This window comes from Battus philenor, unplaced genomic scaffold (assembly GCF_028537555.1).
Source record: "Battus philenor isolate CCGP_79_NKW_IND1 unplaced genomic scaffold, ilBatPhil1.0.hap1 SCAF_25, whole genome shotgun sequence".
NCBI lineage: Eukaryota > Metazoa > Arthropoda > Insecta > Lepidoptera > Papilionidae > Battus > Battus philenor.
This window is the reverse complement of record NW_027181688.1, coordinates 2,283,596-2,300,254: the sequence shown is the minus strand read 5'-3', so window position 1 is coordinate 2,300,254 and position 16,659 is coordinate 2,283,596. Positions and strand designations below refer to the sequence as shown.

At 37.6% G+C, this 16,659-nt stretch overlaps 1 protein-coding gene across 1 annotated transcript; it reads left to right on the top strand.

The window, feature by feature from the left end:
- Positions 1-850: 850 nt before the first annotated feature.
- Positions 851-15,344, top strand: LOC137924851 (proton-coupled amino acid transporter-like protein CG1139). The gene is made up of 9 exons (XM_068768230.1): positions 851-1,044; positions 2,339-2,483; positions 3,567-3,697; positions 6,960-7,195; positions 9,636-9,836; positions 11,920-12,016; positions 14,024-14,032; positions 14,155-14,371; positions 15,147-15,344. Exons 1-9 carry the CDS (start codon positions 851-853, stop codon positions 15,342-15,344), a joined length of 1,428 nt encoding a protein of 475 aa, XP_068624331.1.
- The last annotated feature ends 1,315 nt before the right edge of the window (positions 15,345-16,659 follow it).

Sequence of the window (16,659 nt, the reverse complement as noted above, 5' to 3'; positions counted from 1 at the left end):
TTGATTTATATAAATTATTATTAACTTTATGATTTCGAATATTATTCCTTGGTGTATATAAATGCATTTTAGTGTAAATTTTGGATTCTAATTCAAGAACAAGATAATAATTTTATTTTATTGTATTCATTAAAATTCGTTATATTCGTAGAGGGATCTTTACGACTTTGTTCGGCAATTTTTCCTAACTAAAATTTTTTGATGTCAGTTTATAAATGTCATTTCTTTTGAAAAGTTTTATGATTACTTTGAAGTGATATGTCAATATTTTTTTAAATCAAAAACCACTATTTGATTGACATATAATAGAAAGGGCGGCAAACTGGAGATCGCCCCGGGCGGCAAAAGTTCTAGGTACGCCACTGATCTTAAGTGTGCTATATTAGAATGTTGATGGGCGCTGTTAGTCGTTTTGGCTTTTACAGCTTCATCGGACTCAGGGCTCGAGGATCCGAAATCCGCGACCTAATAAACTAAAAAAAAACTAAGTCAGATGCTTCACTTGACGTATTGTATTAGCTAATTGTTACCTGGTCGGTTTTCTGAGCAAGGTGTAAGCTTAGCAGATATTAATATCGATTTAAAACAATGTTCAACCAATAAAAATCGAAGCCAATCACAAGTCGAGAATAGATAAAGTATTGCGCTCTCTTTCGCACGATGTGTATAAAGAATTATATTTCTGTGGAATTCCCCTTTTCGATGCGCTGATGACGTTATATGACCCCTACAAAGTTTTAGTTGCTGAGCTTTTTAAAATATTATTTGCTTACATTGATAGGCGAAATCAAGCCAAACTTTTAGTAATGCAATATCGAAAGCAGTAAATTTTCGCGGAATTTTGAACCTAATGGCGAAAATTGAAGAAACGGTTTATCATCTGGATCGATTGCAGGACGGAATTGTCTCCGACGCCAGAGAAGGAACTGGACAAGGCTCGGCGCGGCACCGTGGACGCCCGCATAAATATGAACTGAAGTCTAACGCCGAAGCCGCCAGGGCCTGGGATTTTCGATCAGCTCGACCAGCTGGAAAAAAGACAAAGTAACACATCTCTTGATTACTATTGAAAACGAAGTCACGTGAATTGAACTTACGATGATATATGTAAGAAAAGGACCAATATTTAGCTGCTTCCGCACATGCAGTGGTAGTCGTGCAACAAAGTGCACCGCCCGCCAGCCCGCTGATAAATGCGTATACAGCAAACAATACGAATTACACAACTGCCACCGTCAAAACACTCAACACGTGTTTCACCCCTCCACGGGGCATCTTCAGTTTAAGAGTTTTCGGAAAACCCTGTGTTTGTATATTTGTATATTTACGATGATATATCTCATCATCAACATTATTTCAGCTATGAAACGTCTACTGCTGCCTATATCTAGATCTGACTCTCATTTTCAGCCTATGGATGCCCACTGCAAGGCATAGGTTTCCTCAAAGATCGCCACGATGACCAGTCCTACGCTGCTCGTATCCAGCGACCTTCCGCGATTTTGACTATGCCGTTATTCCACCTAGTGGGGGGCACATGCCGCGTCTACCGGCTAGTTGTCTTCACTAGAGAATCCCTTTGAATACCTTTCGATCCCAACGGTCATCTTCACTCCAGGCGAGCAATTCTACGAGCTAGCAGAAGAACCAGGACCACCTAGATCTTGGTTCTTCTACGGAGCTGCCCATTACTGATTGGATCTCTCAGTGAAACTCTCAGCATAGCGCCCTTCGTTGTTCTCTGAGTTACCTTGAGCTTTCTCTAGAGGCTCGTAAGTGACCACGTCTCGGTGTTTGGCACTGGTCGGTGTAACATTACTCCTGAGGATGCCCCGTGGAGGGGTGAAACACGTGTAGCGTAAATTAACGGTGGTAGTTGTGTTTCGCATTGTTTGCCGCATGCGCATCTATCAGCGGGCTGGCGGGCGGTGCACTTCATTGCACGACTACCGCTGCATAGCGGAAGTAGCTATATATCAGTCACTTTCTTACTTCGGATCCGTACGTCATCACCGGCAACACACATTGGTGAAAGACCTTTTTCAAACATTGTAGTATTTTAGACGAGAATGGATTTCGGAGATTTCCTAACGCTGCCCATTTGAGTTGGATTCGGCGAGATCTCTTTCTCCAAGTTGGACTTACCAAAGCTGGACGATTTGTCCCAGATATATGTATATAGTTTTTGACAGCTTCGAGCGTTGGCTCAATAGTTTTGAAAAAGAAACGGTTGAAAACCATTTGCACCCACGACCGGGTTTCGTCACGTCGCATTTTAAATATGTTTCATTAAGAGCCAGAGATGTGAAACATTTGGTGGTATGATACAAATTTTCAGTGTCATCGAGTCTGTTGGTCATTTGGTGAAAAGTTGTCTTGGAGGTGGTGTGGTGGCAATCCACGAATCGTACAAGCACTGTGGTCTCTGGACTTCGATGGTATTAACAATCATTCTTGGATGTTTGGTCAGCTACTGTATGTATGTAAGTGAATAATAATACTTTACTTAAGTTATTTTTAACTCTGGGTCAATTATGGAGATTACTTTCTAGATCAGGAAAGAAATTGGAAAGTAACGTGTTTAAAACCGGCAATGATAATTTTTTTTTTAAATAAATAGTTTTAGAGTAGATTTTTTTTCTGAATGAGATGATCCGGTGATAAAAAATATCCAAGTCAAGCAATCTATGCTAACGGTTGAATAAGCCTCGATATGGGAGAGTTGCTTTCGACATTAGTGTGACATGTAGTATGAAAAAAAATCCTATTTTAGTCGCTTATTAGTGAAATTTTAACCTATATACTGACTCATCACGATTTCTTTGGAACTATAAGGATTGGGAATATTTCTTTTTTAGAGTAGAAATCGGCTAAGAAGTAAAATTTTAAAAATCCAGTATTTCATTATAAATTTTAAAGTTTTTAGAACATAAGAATTTGTCTTAATTCCAACTGTGGGAGGGTTTTATATATTAAATATATATATATATATATATATATATATATATATGGCACTGGTCGATGTAACATCTCCTGAGGATGCCCCGTAGAGGGGTGAAACACGTGATGAGTGAATTAACGGAGGTAGTTGTGTTTCGCATTGTTTACCGCACGCGCATTTATGAGCGGGCGGGCGGGCGGTGCACTTCATTGCACGACTACTGCTGCATAGCGGAAGTAGCTGTATATTAGTCCCTTTGTTAGTTAAGATGGAATTCCGCAAGGTAACGCCTGAATCTATAACATATATATACTAGCTGATCCCGCAAACATTATTTTGCAAAAAGTTTTTAATTAACAAATAAGAAATAAGGTTTGGTCGTAAAGGGGTGAAAATTTAGGGTTGTATGTAGTTTTGTATTTTGTATCATAAAAAAAATTGTCAAAAAAATAGGAGTGGACCACCCTTAACATTTAGGAGGATGAAAAATAGATATTATCCGACTCTCCGCCCTGGTCGATGTGCGCGCTGAGATTCACGAAAATCGGTCGAGCCGTTTCGGAGGAGTTCAATCACGCACACCGTGACACGAGAATTTTATTTATTTGATATATCTTTCCAATAGATGGTAGCGGACTCCGCTCAGAAGATTTATGGACGTGTTCAAGTTCCACAGATGTCTTACCCTGACCTGGCCGAGGCGACCCTGGATATTGGGCCTTTTATCAAATTGCGAAAATACAGTAGATGTTTCAGGTATTTTTTTTTTATTTAATTACCGCTAGTGAAGCTGTCTTCCGTTGGGTCTGAGGTTATCGATGGACCACCGCATGTAGATGCGGTATAGGCAATCTCCCCCCTGGATGAACCGTCTATTTAATCAGGGTCATGGGAAATCATTGTGGTGATCTTTGGGTTTAACAACATTTAAAGTTCTTTTGTATGTACTAAATAATTATTTATAGGTGTAAATGCTTTAAAAAGTTGAATATAGGTCATTCGCTGTCTGTCAATGTATGGTGCACCCTGTATAAAAATCGATGGTTTCAGAAATAATAAACAACTCAATGATAATATATGTTACCTGTGTTGTGTAGCTGGAAGTATTGCCCGTCTGAAATGGCAATAGTAGTATACATCATTGATACAACCGATGGTTTTTAGAGCAGATATCTAGTGACGACCGTGAGCCAGGAGACACGGTGACAGGGGCACCTGTTTAGTTCGACCCGTACGGAATTTATCTGTTTATTTATTTGGATCAAAATTAGAAATTGAAATTTAAGCACCTTCCCGTCGTCAGATTGATCTGAAATTTGGTACACACATTTAATTTAGATGACAATACAATATAATAAAATAAATAACATTATAAATCTAAGATGGCCGATACAAAATGGCGGATTACATATTTTTCCTTGACCCCCTCAATATGGGTATCAAATTAAAGGGCTACACTAGTAAAACACCATTATTATGTCAAAATTTAAAATTCAAGATGGACGCCGTTCCAAATGGCGGACTAGGTACATATTTTTCCACAACCACCACAATATGGGTATCAAAAAACCGTTTAACTTAAAAGTTTTTATTTCATTTTCCAATAAGCTATTTTATAAGTAGGTATAGCTTACGGTATGGTATTAGTTACGGCCTTTGTTCTTATGACGGCAGAATAACACTCATTGTTTTTATGCCTGTAGCACATCTCTGTTGCGAAACTAAGCGGCGAACCGCGATAGATTCCAAGACGTGCTCTTAGCTGTCTCTGGGAGCTTCGCGGCGCCCTCTGTGACGGCGGCGCCCGAGTGCATTGCACACCCTGCACTATAGGTTAAGCCGCCCCTGCGCGATGTGTTAAATTTTAGTTAAGGCTTTGTCATTGTGGCAGGCTTACCGCTTTCCAGCGGGTGTCTATCATATAAAAAAGTAAAAGATATTTAAACGCCAAAAAAGATATAATAATAACCGGAGAAGAACAACAAACTCTCTAAATACTACAAGAAAAGAACAATCCTTGTTAAGCTACATATAGACGACATTTTATACTTTTTTTGCAATGATATTATAAAAATAAACTAGATATTTTCGAAAAGTGTTTAAACATTATACTCTTGAAAGTATTTCCAGAATCTCGAAAAGTATTCAACTTGGATATCTCTGAAATTACGGTATTGAACACTCTGTGAAATAAACAATGTTCTCTAAGATTGGTTTTGTCGGGATGTTGATTTTAAGATTCTATCATCAAAAAACAATACACGAGTGATACCATCAAAAAACAATTTTATGATGCAATAATATACAACAATGTCAACTCTTACCCAGTGAAGCAATACAGGGGTGGTCAACTATTTTTATAGTATTTGTATTTTTACAAAAATTTATAATTTCTTGCGTGTAGATGCAAAAAAGGTTTTGTTTATGTATTTAATACTATTAATTGTACACGCTGGAAAATATATATATGAAATAAAAAGTACAATATTTAGTACAATAGACAACCATAGTATGGCAACAGTAGAAGTATAAATAACGGATATTTTTAAAATTTTAAATTTACGTAAAAAGCATACGTTGAAAATATGTAAATGAACGTAAAAGATATATCTATTTATAACCATATATGTATTGTTACCGGCAATTTCAAAATCGTTACGTACTGTGGGTTCTGACTCGAAATGAAACAAAACTGGTTCACAAGGAGTACTTTATTCACAAATCAGAAGGTCACCCTACTTTAACACAAAGTATACTTTCTCTTAGTCCAAACTTCGCTTCCAAATCGCTCGAGAAATCACTGTCCAAATAACTTACCAAATAGTAACTTTGTATCACTGATCGTAGATCTTAATCTTATAACTCGAAAAACAACACTGAACTGTCGACATGGGGAGTACACCTATTTATACTACAGAAAAGGTTAGAATTTCCGAGAACCGTACACAAAAATCTATAAATAACTTCAAAGTCATGCGCGTTTACGGCACTTCTTGATCCTAGTGTTCCGTGTTTATCACGTTCACTGCGGGCCCAATTTTGAAGAACTTTCAGCTGGTGCGGCTGAGGTCGAATCAGCCTCAAGCTGAACTTCCTAGTAGTGCGGTTGAGGCCTTTTCTGCCTCATGTTCATCAAAATTTTTTGACAATATTGAGTCAATGCTTCGCAGACATAAAGAAAAAGCTATATTTGTCTTTGTCATACCTCATATGGTTGAGTGTAAACAGCCGCCGCACTGGAGAGAAAACACGAGTTTTACGCGCCGCACCAGTGCAAAGTTTACCATGAGGCTGAATCGACCTCAAGCCGCAGTGAACGTGTTATTGATTAGAGGGTTCTGTATCTCGTGCTTTGTAACAATATTTTGATAAAACATACGGAACAAAATAATGTTTTAAGATAACAACACAAAACAATAGGTAACTTGGGCACAAAAGCTACAATCAAAGAGACAAAGTTCCTCCCACTAGCAACAACCCTAAAGTGTAAAAATATCGGCTTCGAGTGCCGGTCTGGCGTTGAAATCAGGGAGGAGTCAATAGCTTCCCTGATAACCGGAAAGGATACCAGAGAAGAATTCCTCTCTTATTGCAAAAGAATCAACAACAAATCAACAATATGCAATAGAAAGAAAAAAAGTTAGGCATAGACAACAAATAAAAACTAACGAGACAAGTTAAAAAAATAAAATAATATAAAACTGTGATATAGAATAGATAAAAATGTGATACAATAAAAATAGAAATTAAGAAAATGTAAAATGAAAAGAGGATGAAAGAAAGGTAAACAGAGCAAAAGGGAAAGAAAGCAGAATTGTGGCATAAAAGAATAGAATGAAAGATTATGTGAAGTATGAAAGTAGAGAATGAAAATAAAAAATAATTATGTGAATAAATAAAATTGCCCATAAAGTCCCTGTCCCACCAAAGATAGGGGTACGAGAGGCCCCCAATAGCGAGGGCCATAAAAAAAAAACGTGTAAAAATAATATATTCTAGATTATTCTTTTCACCGCAGGTATGCTGTAGACTTCACGATAGGTTTCGACTTATTTGGATCATGCTGCGTCTACCAAGTGGTGATATGCAGGACTATAAAGCAGCTGGTGGAGGGCACCGAGGAGGTCAGCAATGAAGGCAACCCACCTCTGAGGGCCTATATCCTGATGATTTTAATACCCTGTGTCCTGATTTGCATGATTACGACTTTGAAATACCTTGCCCCCTTCTCTATAGTTGCTGACATATTTATAGGTTAGTACCTCCCATAACTTAGTTATTTACTTAGTTACTTAGTTTAATTAGGACAACACGTGGGTAGGATCCCCACTATGTGGACTGATGACATAAGTTTGCGGGAAGTCACTGGACTTCGGTGTCCGTGTGCCTTTCAACGTGCCTTGCAACATCAAGGGTCTGCTGAGATTTCTCGAAGAGCTGGGGTGGCTTGTTTAAGACCGACCACGACGCAAAAAAAGGGAGTCCTCGTTCTCGGGGTAAATTCAGTCTGGCCAAGCTGATCTAATTTGGTGTCATGTCCAACCACGACGCAAAATGAGCGCAGTGCCGCTTGGTTGCGGAAACCAGCCCGAAGAGAAGACAAGTCGGTGTGTAGCACTCTACAGGACTACCCATCTCGGATCGCCGAGATGCCTTTCAACGTGCCTTGCAACATCAAGGGTCTCTGCGCCGTACTGAGCGACTCGCGGTCCGCTCTCGAAACTGTCGCAAGATCGGACACCCTCCATCCCTTAGCGTTAAGAGTGAAGGAGAATGTAATGAAAGCGAGAGAAAAAGGGAAGGATGTAAGGTTGTTCTGGGTGAAAGCGCACGCGGGGATGGAGGGGAACGAGAGGGCGGACCAGCTGGCCAAGGAAGCGGCCCTGAAGAGTAAAAGACGACCAGAGTACGAGAGATGCCCTTTTTCATTCGTCAAGCGGCAACTGAGACTGGAGTCGCTCGACGAATGGAACAAGAGGTATGTGGAAGGAACGACGGCTTCGGTAACGAGGATGTTTTTCCCGGACGCCGTCTCAGCCTACCGCGTGCTCCGCAGCATCGAGGTGGACGCGGTCTCGGCCCAGCTCTTCACGGGGCACGGGGGGTTCTCTGAGTACCTTCATAGGTTTAAGCTCAAGGAGGACCCCTCGTGCTTCTGTGAACCGGGCGTGGACCAGACCGTGATCCACCTTGTGGCCCGGTGTCCCGCATTCGGGGGACTCCGGTTCGGCTTCGAGTGCCGGTCTGGAATTCAAGTCAGGGAGGAGACAATACCCTCCCTGATCAGTGGCGAAAATAAAAAGACATTTTTATCCCTATGTCGAGAAATCGCAAAAAAAGCCATCGACAGAAACAAAACAAACATTGTATAAAAAATATAAAACAAAATAAAAAGCTAGAAGAACAAAAATGTAAAATAATAGTATAAGATCAATGTTAAACAATGTTAAATGAAATTAAAATTATAAATGTAAAAAGGAGAAAAAAGGGAAGAATGTCAGAAGAATAGAGCGAATGAGAAAGAAAGACGAAATGTAACATGAAAGATAGACAAGACTGAAAGATTATGTGAAGAACGATAGAAGAGAAAGACAATAAAAATTCTGTGAAAAAATTATATTAAAAGATTAAGTCCCTGTCCCTGTCCAAAAAAAAAAAAAAAATCAAGGGTCTGCTGAGATTTCTCGAAGAGTTGGGTTGGCTTGTTTAAGACCAACCACGACGCAAAAAAAGGGAATCCTAGTTCTCGGGGTAAATCCAGTCTGGCCGAGCTGATCTAATTTGGTGTCATGTCCAACCACGACGCAAAATTAGCGCAGTGCCGCCTGGGTGCGGAAACCAGCCCGAAGAGAAGACAAGTCGGTGTGTAGCACTTTACAGGACTACCCATCTCGGATCGCCGAGATGCCTTTCAACGTGCCTTGCGACATCAAGGGTCTGCTGAGATTTCTCGAAGAGTTGGGTTAGCTTGATTAAGACCAACCGCGATAGAAAATGAGGGCAGTGCCATTTGGTTGCGGAAACCAGCCCGCTGAGACAAGAGAAGTCAATTCGCTGGATGCGAGCAGCGCAAGACCGGTCATTGTCGCGATACGGAAGACCTATGATCTGCAGCGGGCTTCTATCCAAGAGCAGAAGAACGAAGGTCACTAACGTAGCTCTATTAATTGTCCGTCTAAAGTGGCAGTGTGCAGCCGATAGGACTGGAAAGTTCTTGAGTGGAGAGTGCCGTTAAGCGCAACGAGTAGGTTGCTAGATACGCTGTCGACATAGCCAAGGTCACTGGATATCACTGGATGAAGGCAGTGCAAGTTGGTGAGGATGGCGATCTTTTTGCCTTATAGTGAGAGTCTAGCAAAGAAGAAAATGAAATGTACCTAGCCACCTAAGAGTAATAAGATGATGGAAGGAAGGCGATGAAAGCAAGAAAGGAATGAAAGAACAAAATGAAAGATATTGTGAAGGAAAAAGGTAAGAACAAAAGAAATTGAGAAGAATGAAAGTGAGTGAAGAATAAAGATAAAAATTTGAAAAACTTATTTGTAAACAAAGACCCTGATCCCAACAAATTAGAGGTACGAGAGGCCTCCAATAGCGGAGGCGATAGAAAAAAAAATGCAGTTATGGAACTAGAAGGTTCTAAATTGTATTAAAAATGGTTCTAGAAGGTTCTATAAATGAAAGTCTTTTTCAGCCATACTCGCTGTATCGACCATCTACTACGGCACGAAGAATGCGCAGCAAAGCATGTTCGACTTTCCGGCTTACAAGAATTTTGGGGGACTGCTAGAGTTCATTGGAGTGTGCGTTTTCAGCATGGAGGGCGTTGGTGTGACGTTGGCTATAGAAAATAATATGGAGGAGCCGAAGAAAATTGGTATCGTTTTAGCTGGAGGTGAGATTGACTTTAACAAGATCTGAGAATTAAATTTATACGTATCATAACCTAAAATGCATTTATACAGCAAACGAGTCGATGGACTTTTTAAAAAAAGAATATTTTTTAAAATAACGACATGGAATATACAGAGTATATACTAACTTATTTGTACGATTATATAGTTTTTTAAGATTTGAAAGTCGATATGGGAATTACGCAATAAATATTTCAGTCATTTGATCACGTGTGTACATTTTTAGAATGACAGAGAACTTCAATATGATTGTAAATGGAATCAGTTTGATCTCCCTTATATTTCTTTTAATTTAAATCAACGTGTGTTCCAAACGCGTCCTGCTCTGACAAGACCCACTTTATACTAACAAAATACTTTATGCAGTATTTAGAATAGCAATTCGATTTTCAAATTTCTTAAAGGAAATGGCTAGGAACTATATTCATGACATTTGATTATTTATCCACGTGTTTTTTGTCTCTTGTAAATGCGTTAATTTAATATCCTTATTTATTATTGTACGTATAATTATGTATCATAATGTATCTATTATTTGTATATATAAATAAATGTATGTACATTTATTGATATATAAAAGGTCGTGCAGTGGTAGTCCATTGATAGAGGACTGAGATATTTAATGGAGTCAAGCGTTACCTTGCGGAAGTCCATCCTAAGAAAGAAAAGGACCAATATTTAACCACTTCCGCTCATGCAGTGGTAGTCGTGCACCAAAGTGCACCGCCCGCCAGCCCGCTGACAAATGCGCATGCGACAAAGAATGCGAATTACACAACTGCCACCGTTAAATCACTCAACACGTGTTTCACCCCTCCACGGGGCGGGCATCTTCAGGAGTTATGTTACACCGATTAGTCTCTGTGTTTGGCACTAATCTGTGTAACATGTCAGAATCAGTGTACTACTGCATCGTGCGGAAGTGGCTAAATATTGGTCCTTTTCTTATAGAGAACTGAGACTTGCGATCGTAGGTCGCGTATTTGATTCCCGGGATACAATGTTATATAATTCACACTTTGTGCATTAATTATATATGGCTGCCACTGCAAACAAAGAAGTTTCCAGAGGATAGACAGCAGCGTCAACGTACCATAATACCACACTGCGATCACCAACCAGCCTGCCAAGCGTTTCGATTGTGGTATATCACCCATAATATCTTTGGGACATACCTTTGCCATGCAGTGGGCGTCTATGGGCTGAAAAGATGTTATACAGGGTGATTATCTCGTAGTGCCCAATAGCATAGATATCATTCGCTTAGAAATATTCCAATTCGTGCCTAATATATGAAATTTCTATAAAAAACGTTTTTATTACCTTTTATATACACTACAGTTTTTTTTTGTTTATAGCCCCCGCTATTGGAGGCCTCTCGTACCCCTAATTAGTCGGGATCAGGGTCTTTGTTTACAAATAAGTTTTTCAGATTTTTCATCTTTATTCTTCACTCACTGTCATACTTCTCAATTTCTTTTATTCTTACCTTATTACCATCATAAGATTATACACAACGGTTACACATACATACTTCAATGCATATATATATACATACCCTGACTATATATATTTATATATATAGTCAGGGTATGGGTAGGAACATTCAGGAAGCGCCATGGCGTTCCCTGAGACGGCAGCGCCCGTGTGCATTGCATACCCTGAACTATAGGTAAAGCCGCCCCTGCTTTGTACATATGCAGCGACGCTCTTTCCGAAGTGATAGTATGTAAGTCAGATAATTTCAAGTGACCAGGACAATGTACGACCATCTCGGACGCCGGTAAGTTGGAATGCTAAACTGGTATTGTCACCAATGTTAGCCAAGCTCCTCTCGTGGATGTCCTTGCGTTCACTCCATGAAGCATCCGCCTAATCCGGTGGAATAGTATGTAGCAACAGAACCAAGACTCCCCAGGAAGTCTTCGAGCTTATTTACCTTAATAGAGGAAGCCAAGTGCCTTATCACCCTGCCATGCCTTAGTCACCAGTGTAAGTCAGATAAAACGTGTTATATCATCGACCACTCGCAGCGTTTTGTAATAAAATCTATTCTGTTTGCAGGAATGTCCATCGTGATGAGCGTTGTCTTCATCATGGGAACATTCGGTTACTGGGGCTTTGGTGAGGTTTCTAAATCACCAGTGACACTCAATTTTCCGTTCACGGCGTAAGCACAACAATCTTCTTATCATTATAAAATCACATTTCATCACACGTAACAGCTAAGATTGTAACACTCGGCATTAAACAAATAAAGAAAATAGGAATAATAAGAAGATTGTCAATTTAAATTAGTCTCTAAGTGTGCTAAATGCCACCTATGTGTAAATAGATCGCATGCACACAAGTGTGACAACTAAATATTAGCAAGCTAGATACAAAATAATAAATAATGCAATTTAGTTAAGGATATAAAATAGTATATAACAAAAATTGTAAAACAATGAAATAAAACAGATATATAATATAGATAAGATAAAAATAAAATAAGAATAAGATTAGTCAATTAATTGATAGAGATGGAAAAAATGTAGCCCTGACAAGAAAAGAGTGATTTATATGTTTTCTATCTTGGTATATATATCACTCTTTTATATCTTTAACTCATTTAGCTCAGTACGGCTCAGAGAGAGAATAAGGCAGCTAACACTAAAAATATATCCTTTATATCTTCGTCTCATTTAGCTCAGACTTAGAGAACTTAGGCGGAATAATACGTGTGAAATATTCATATTGAGCATGTTGTCTTTGTCATAAAGCACAAAAAAGCTAAACGTCCGCGCGTGTGATATCGTTCCGAAAATCCGTAGTTTACATTTTTAATACAAACATGCAATAGCTATCCATCTCTAGCTTTTACGTATAAATTGCTATATAAGCCCATCTCTTTCTCTCTAACTCTGAACGAGCTGTAACTCATCAGGAAAGTTGAGTCTTAAATATGAAACCATAGAGATACAATTGCAGCACACGCAAGCTGGAGAGTTATTATATCTTTTGCAAAGATATGTGTGTGTATATATATATATATTGTATATTATATATGTTATATTATGTATGTTATATATATATATTGTCTTTAGCTCGCAAGCTACCCATCACTAATTAAGGATGATGTTAAAAGTGTGCTAAATGCCACGCATTTTTCAAATAGCACGAACACAAGCACTAGGAATAAATTACTAAGACATAAAATAATGTAAATGTTATAAAGACAGGAAATTGTTTAAAAATTGTAATAAATAGGCCTTATATAACGACGAATAAATTATTAGATTAGTAATTAAATTTAAAAATCTTAAAAAATCATTACCTTACGAAAAAAAAAATTGCATTAACCTAAAATGAATAAAACGGGTCAGGTAAGTAAATAAACAGAAGATAATCAAAGCAAAAGTATTTGAATCACGAACAAAATTGGGAAAGATGAATAAAATAAAAGTAGTGTTAATAACTTGATCTCTGATAAAATGTTATAACCTGTATTAAATAAGTATAAAAAATAAGAATATAAAATAGACTAGCATATATATAAAGCATAACGCAAAAAATGTGATAATTACCTGTACCTGAGATATCTGAGGAACGTGGTGAAGAAAAAGATGATGCATGAAAGGAAATTAGTATGCAGAGGAATGCTAGGGAATTGTAGAATGAAAGAAGAGGAAAGTTATTTCATGTGACAAATTAGAGTAAGGAAATTAAAAAGTATGTGAAAAGAATTATAAAAAAAAATGTGTATGCACTGTCCTAAATCAGATAGCGCACTTTTCCCACGAAAATATATAGGGATATGTACTTATATGTGTATGGTAATGTACGTTTGAGTTTAGAGTGTTATAAATTCATTTCTATATCAACTTGCAATCAATCTATTTTTAAACGGTTTTATTTAATTCGACCCGTACGGAATTTGTTTATTTGGGTCAAAATTAAAATTGAAATTTAAGCACCTTCCCGTTGTCAAATTGATCTGAAATTTGGTACACGCATTTAATTTAGATGACAATACAATATAATAAAATCAATAACATTATAAATCTAAGATGGCCGCCGATACAAAATGGCGGATTACATATTTTTCCTTAACCCCCTTAATATGGGTATCAAATGAAAGGGCTACACTAGTAAAACACGATGATTATGTCAAATTTTAAAATTCAAGATGGACGCCGTTCCAATATGGCGGACTAGGTACATATTTTTCCACAACCACCACAATATGGGTATCAAAAAACCGTTAACTTAAAAGTTTTTTAAATGTATTTATTGTTTTACCACCTATTACTTTTCCAGGTTCTCCATCACACTGAAAGTATTCATGGCAATTATCATCTACGTTACATTTGCTCTGAACTTCTGGGTGCCGTTCGATCTGGTCTGGTACTATATAAAGAGACGGTACGACCCGTCCAAGTATTGGTTCTGGGAGAGAGTTTACAGGGGTTCCTTTGTTATTGCCATCACCCTTATTGCTTTTATATTTCCTAATGTTTCATCTTTCATTGGATTGGTGAGTTTAAATCATCATTTATATTTACTGTGTGTGATTATTCCTAAGGCCGGTCTGTTTTGGAGGTATTAACAGCACGAAGTTCGAAGTAGAAGCATGTTTTTGTGACGTCAATAAAGAATTATATTTCTGTGGAATTCCCCATTTCGAGCCGTTGACGATGATGTCATGTTGCCCCTGCAACTGTATTGACATTATCTTGATTCTGCTAATGGTTAGAGATAAAAACACAAAAGTAAATGATTAAAAAAATGAAGGTATAAATGTAAAAGTAGTAAAGAAGGCGATTTAAGAAAGGAAAATAAAGTATGGAAAGGAATTACAGACTTTGACAAATAAAAGAAAGAAAGTTTGGGATACTGTGTAGGATAGAAGACGATTTTTAAGAACATATTGTCCCTGCATACCCAAGAAGGAGAAATGTAAGAAGGACCCCTAAATACGGGGCCCATGGTCGCGCTGGTAGAGGCGTGGGTAGACCCACAGTCTGGAAGGTCTAGCGACATAGTTAAGCGTTCAGAAAGTTGATGGATGCTGGCAGCCGGTCAAAATGGCGTCTATCATCTGTTATTATAATGATGAATGAACACGTACGTTCCTCTATATACACAAAGCGTATTTTTGAGTTATTCTGTGATATAGTGATGGAAGCTGGAGAAATCTTTGATCACTGGTAAAGTAAATGAATGATGAAAACCTCGCAAATGTTCTAATGAATGTCACGTTTCGTGAGGGTTTTGACGTAGGGAGAATAACCTATATTTCTTTTTTGTAGCTGGGCTCGTTCTGTCTATCAAACATGGGCTTCATTTATCCGGCATTTATCGAGCTGTGCCTAGATTGGGAGTACCCAGGCCTGGGGTTTATGAAGTGGAGGCTGTGGAAATGTGTATTCGTGATCGCGTTTGGCATATTTCTCTGTTGCTTTGGCACTTACAGCAATGCGAAAGAATTGGTGCGACAGTCCTTCTGAAAAATGAATTTCATCGCTATCAAATCCGCCAGTGAATACAGCTTGAAGAACCTTGTGGTGATATTTACCAGAAGATTTTATAATGACTGTCGAATTAATTTATTGTGATGGGATGTAATATCGCAGGAGGGAAATGCGAATAAGCATCTGTTTGTGTAAATCTTTAAGTTTTAAATCAACCCAATGCGTAACGTTTGTGGTTAGATTATTTTTTCTATTTATAATTTTACTGTTAAAATTATCAATACTCTGTATAATAAATTGTAAACAGTAGCTCTGTTTTATTTGTAACTTTTATCTAGTTTAAGGGTGAGTAACCTTTTTAATCAACGTTTCAATATAAATAAAAAATCTTTGGTGGGATGCACACTTTACCCATAATTAAAAAAAAGTTTATTTTTAATAAACATTAGAACAATAATAAAAATATATATTTTTACGCAAATTAAAAATAAACAAGACATGAAAGTATGAATGTACCTGAAGTTTTAATTAAAAATTTGACATCGCTTTTTATTATGAACGCAGCTTTTTAATTGTGCATCACTCAGTTTTGATCTGTGGTTATTATTATTTCGGTTAAGCATGTACCGCCATTTTATTAAAATTAATTTTATAACAGTATATTGCTGAGAGAAAATCAATAAAATAAATTCAATTGATAGAAAAAAAATTAAACACGCCTAGAGGACTGCGTGTTGCACATGTCTGATCTTGTTTATGTTTATACGGAAGATCGATCCAAAAAATGTGTTCGTCAAAATATGACGTGTCATATAACCTAAATATGCAGCAGTTGACTTGTATGTATATCTGTGGTAAGCATTAAGACTAGTTTAATATCCAAAAGAGACTAGTCTAGCAAAGAGGCTAGACAGCGTTCAGAAAACTAATCTGGCTTGTCCAATATCCCTGTGTTTAAAGACGAAAATCTACCTACGTTTTACCAATGATGACATACGGTACAGAAACGTCGTCTCTCACTCTGAGAAAGAATCTTTAAATTACAAGTACAAAAACATACGTAAACCACATAATTACATATTTATCGAAGCTTTGGTTTGTCAAGAAATCGTTTGGAAAATATACAAGAATTTAAATGCCGGCGCGACTCATACGACGTGACAGATATAAAATGAATTAAAAGCTAGGAATAACTTTCCAGAACAAAGGTCAACACCAAATTAAAAGGTTAATATGTCAAATTTTTCGGCTTCAAAATAATCCTGTTTAAGCAACCAGCTATTAAGAATACTACGCATCGGTAAACATGTTTACATTAAAATAACACGTTTTAAATTATTATTAATTAAGT

What these genes read in the sequence shown, in the direction of transcription:
- LOC137924851 (XM_068768230.1), top strand. Translation starts at nt 851, where the DNA reads ATGGCGAAAATTGAAGAAACGGTTTATCATCTGGATCGATTGCAGGAC. An exon ending in AAATACAGTAGATGTTTCAG is followed by an intron (nt 3,698 to 6,959) that starts GTATTTTTTTTT and finishes TTTTCACCGCAG; the next exon opens with GTATGCTGTAGACTTCACGA. An exon ending in AGTTGCTGACATATTTATAG is followed by an intron (nt 7,196 to 9,635) that starts GTTAGTACCTCC and finishes AGTCTTTTTCAG; the next exon opens with CCATACTCGCTGTATCGACC.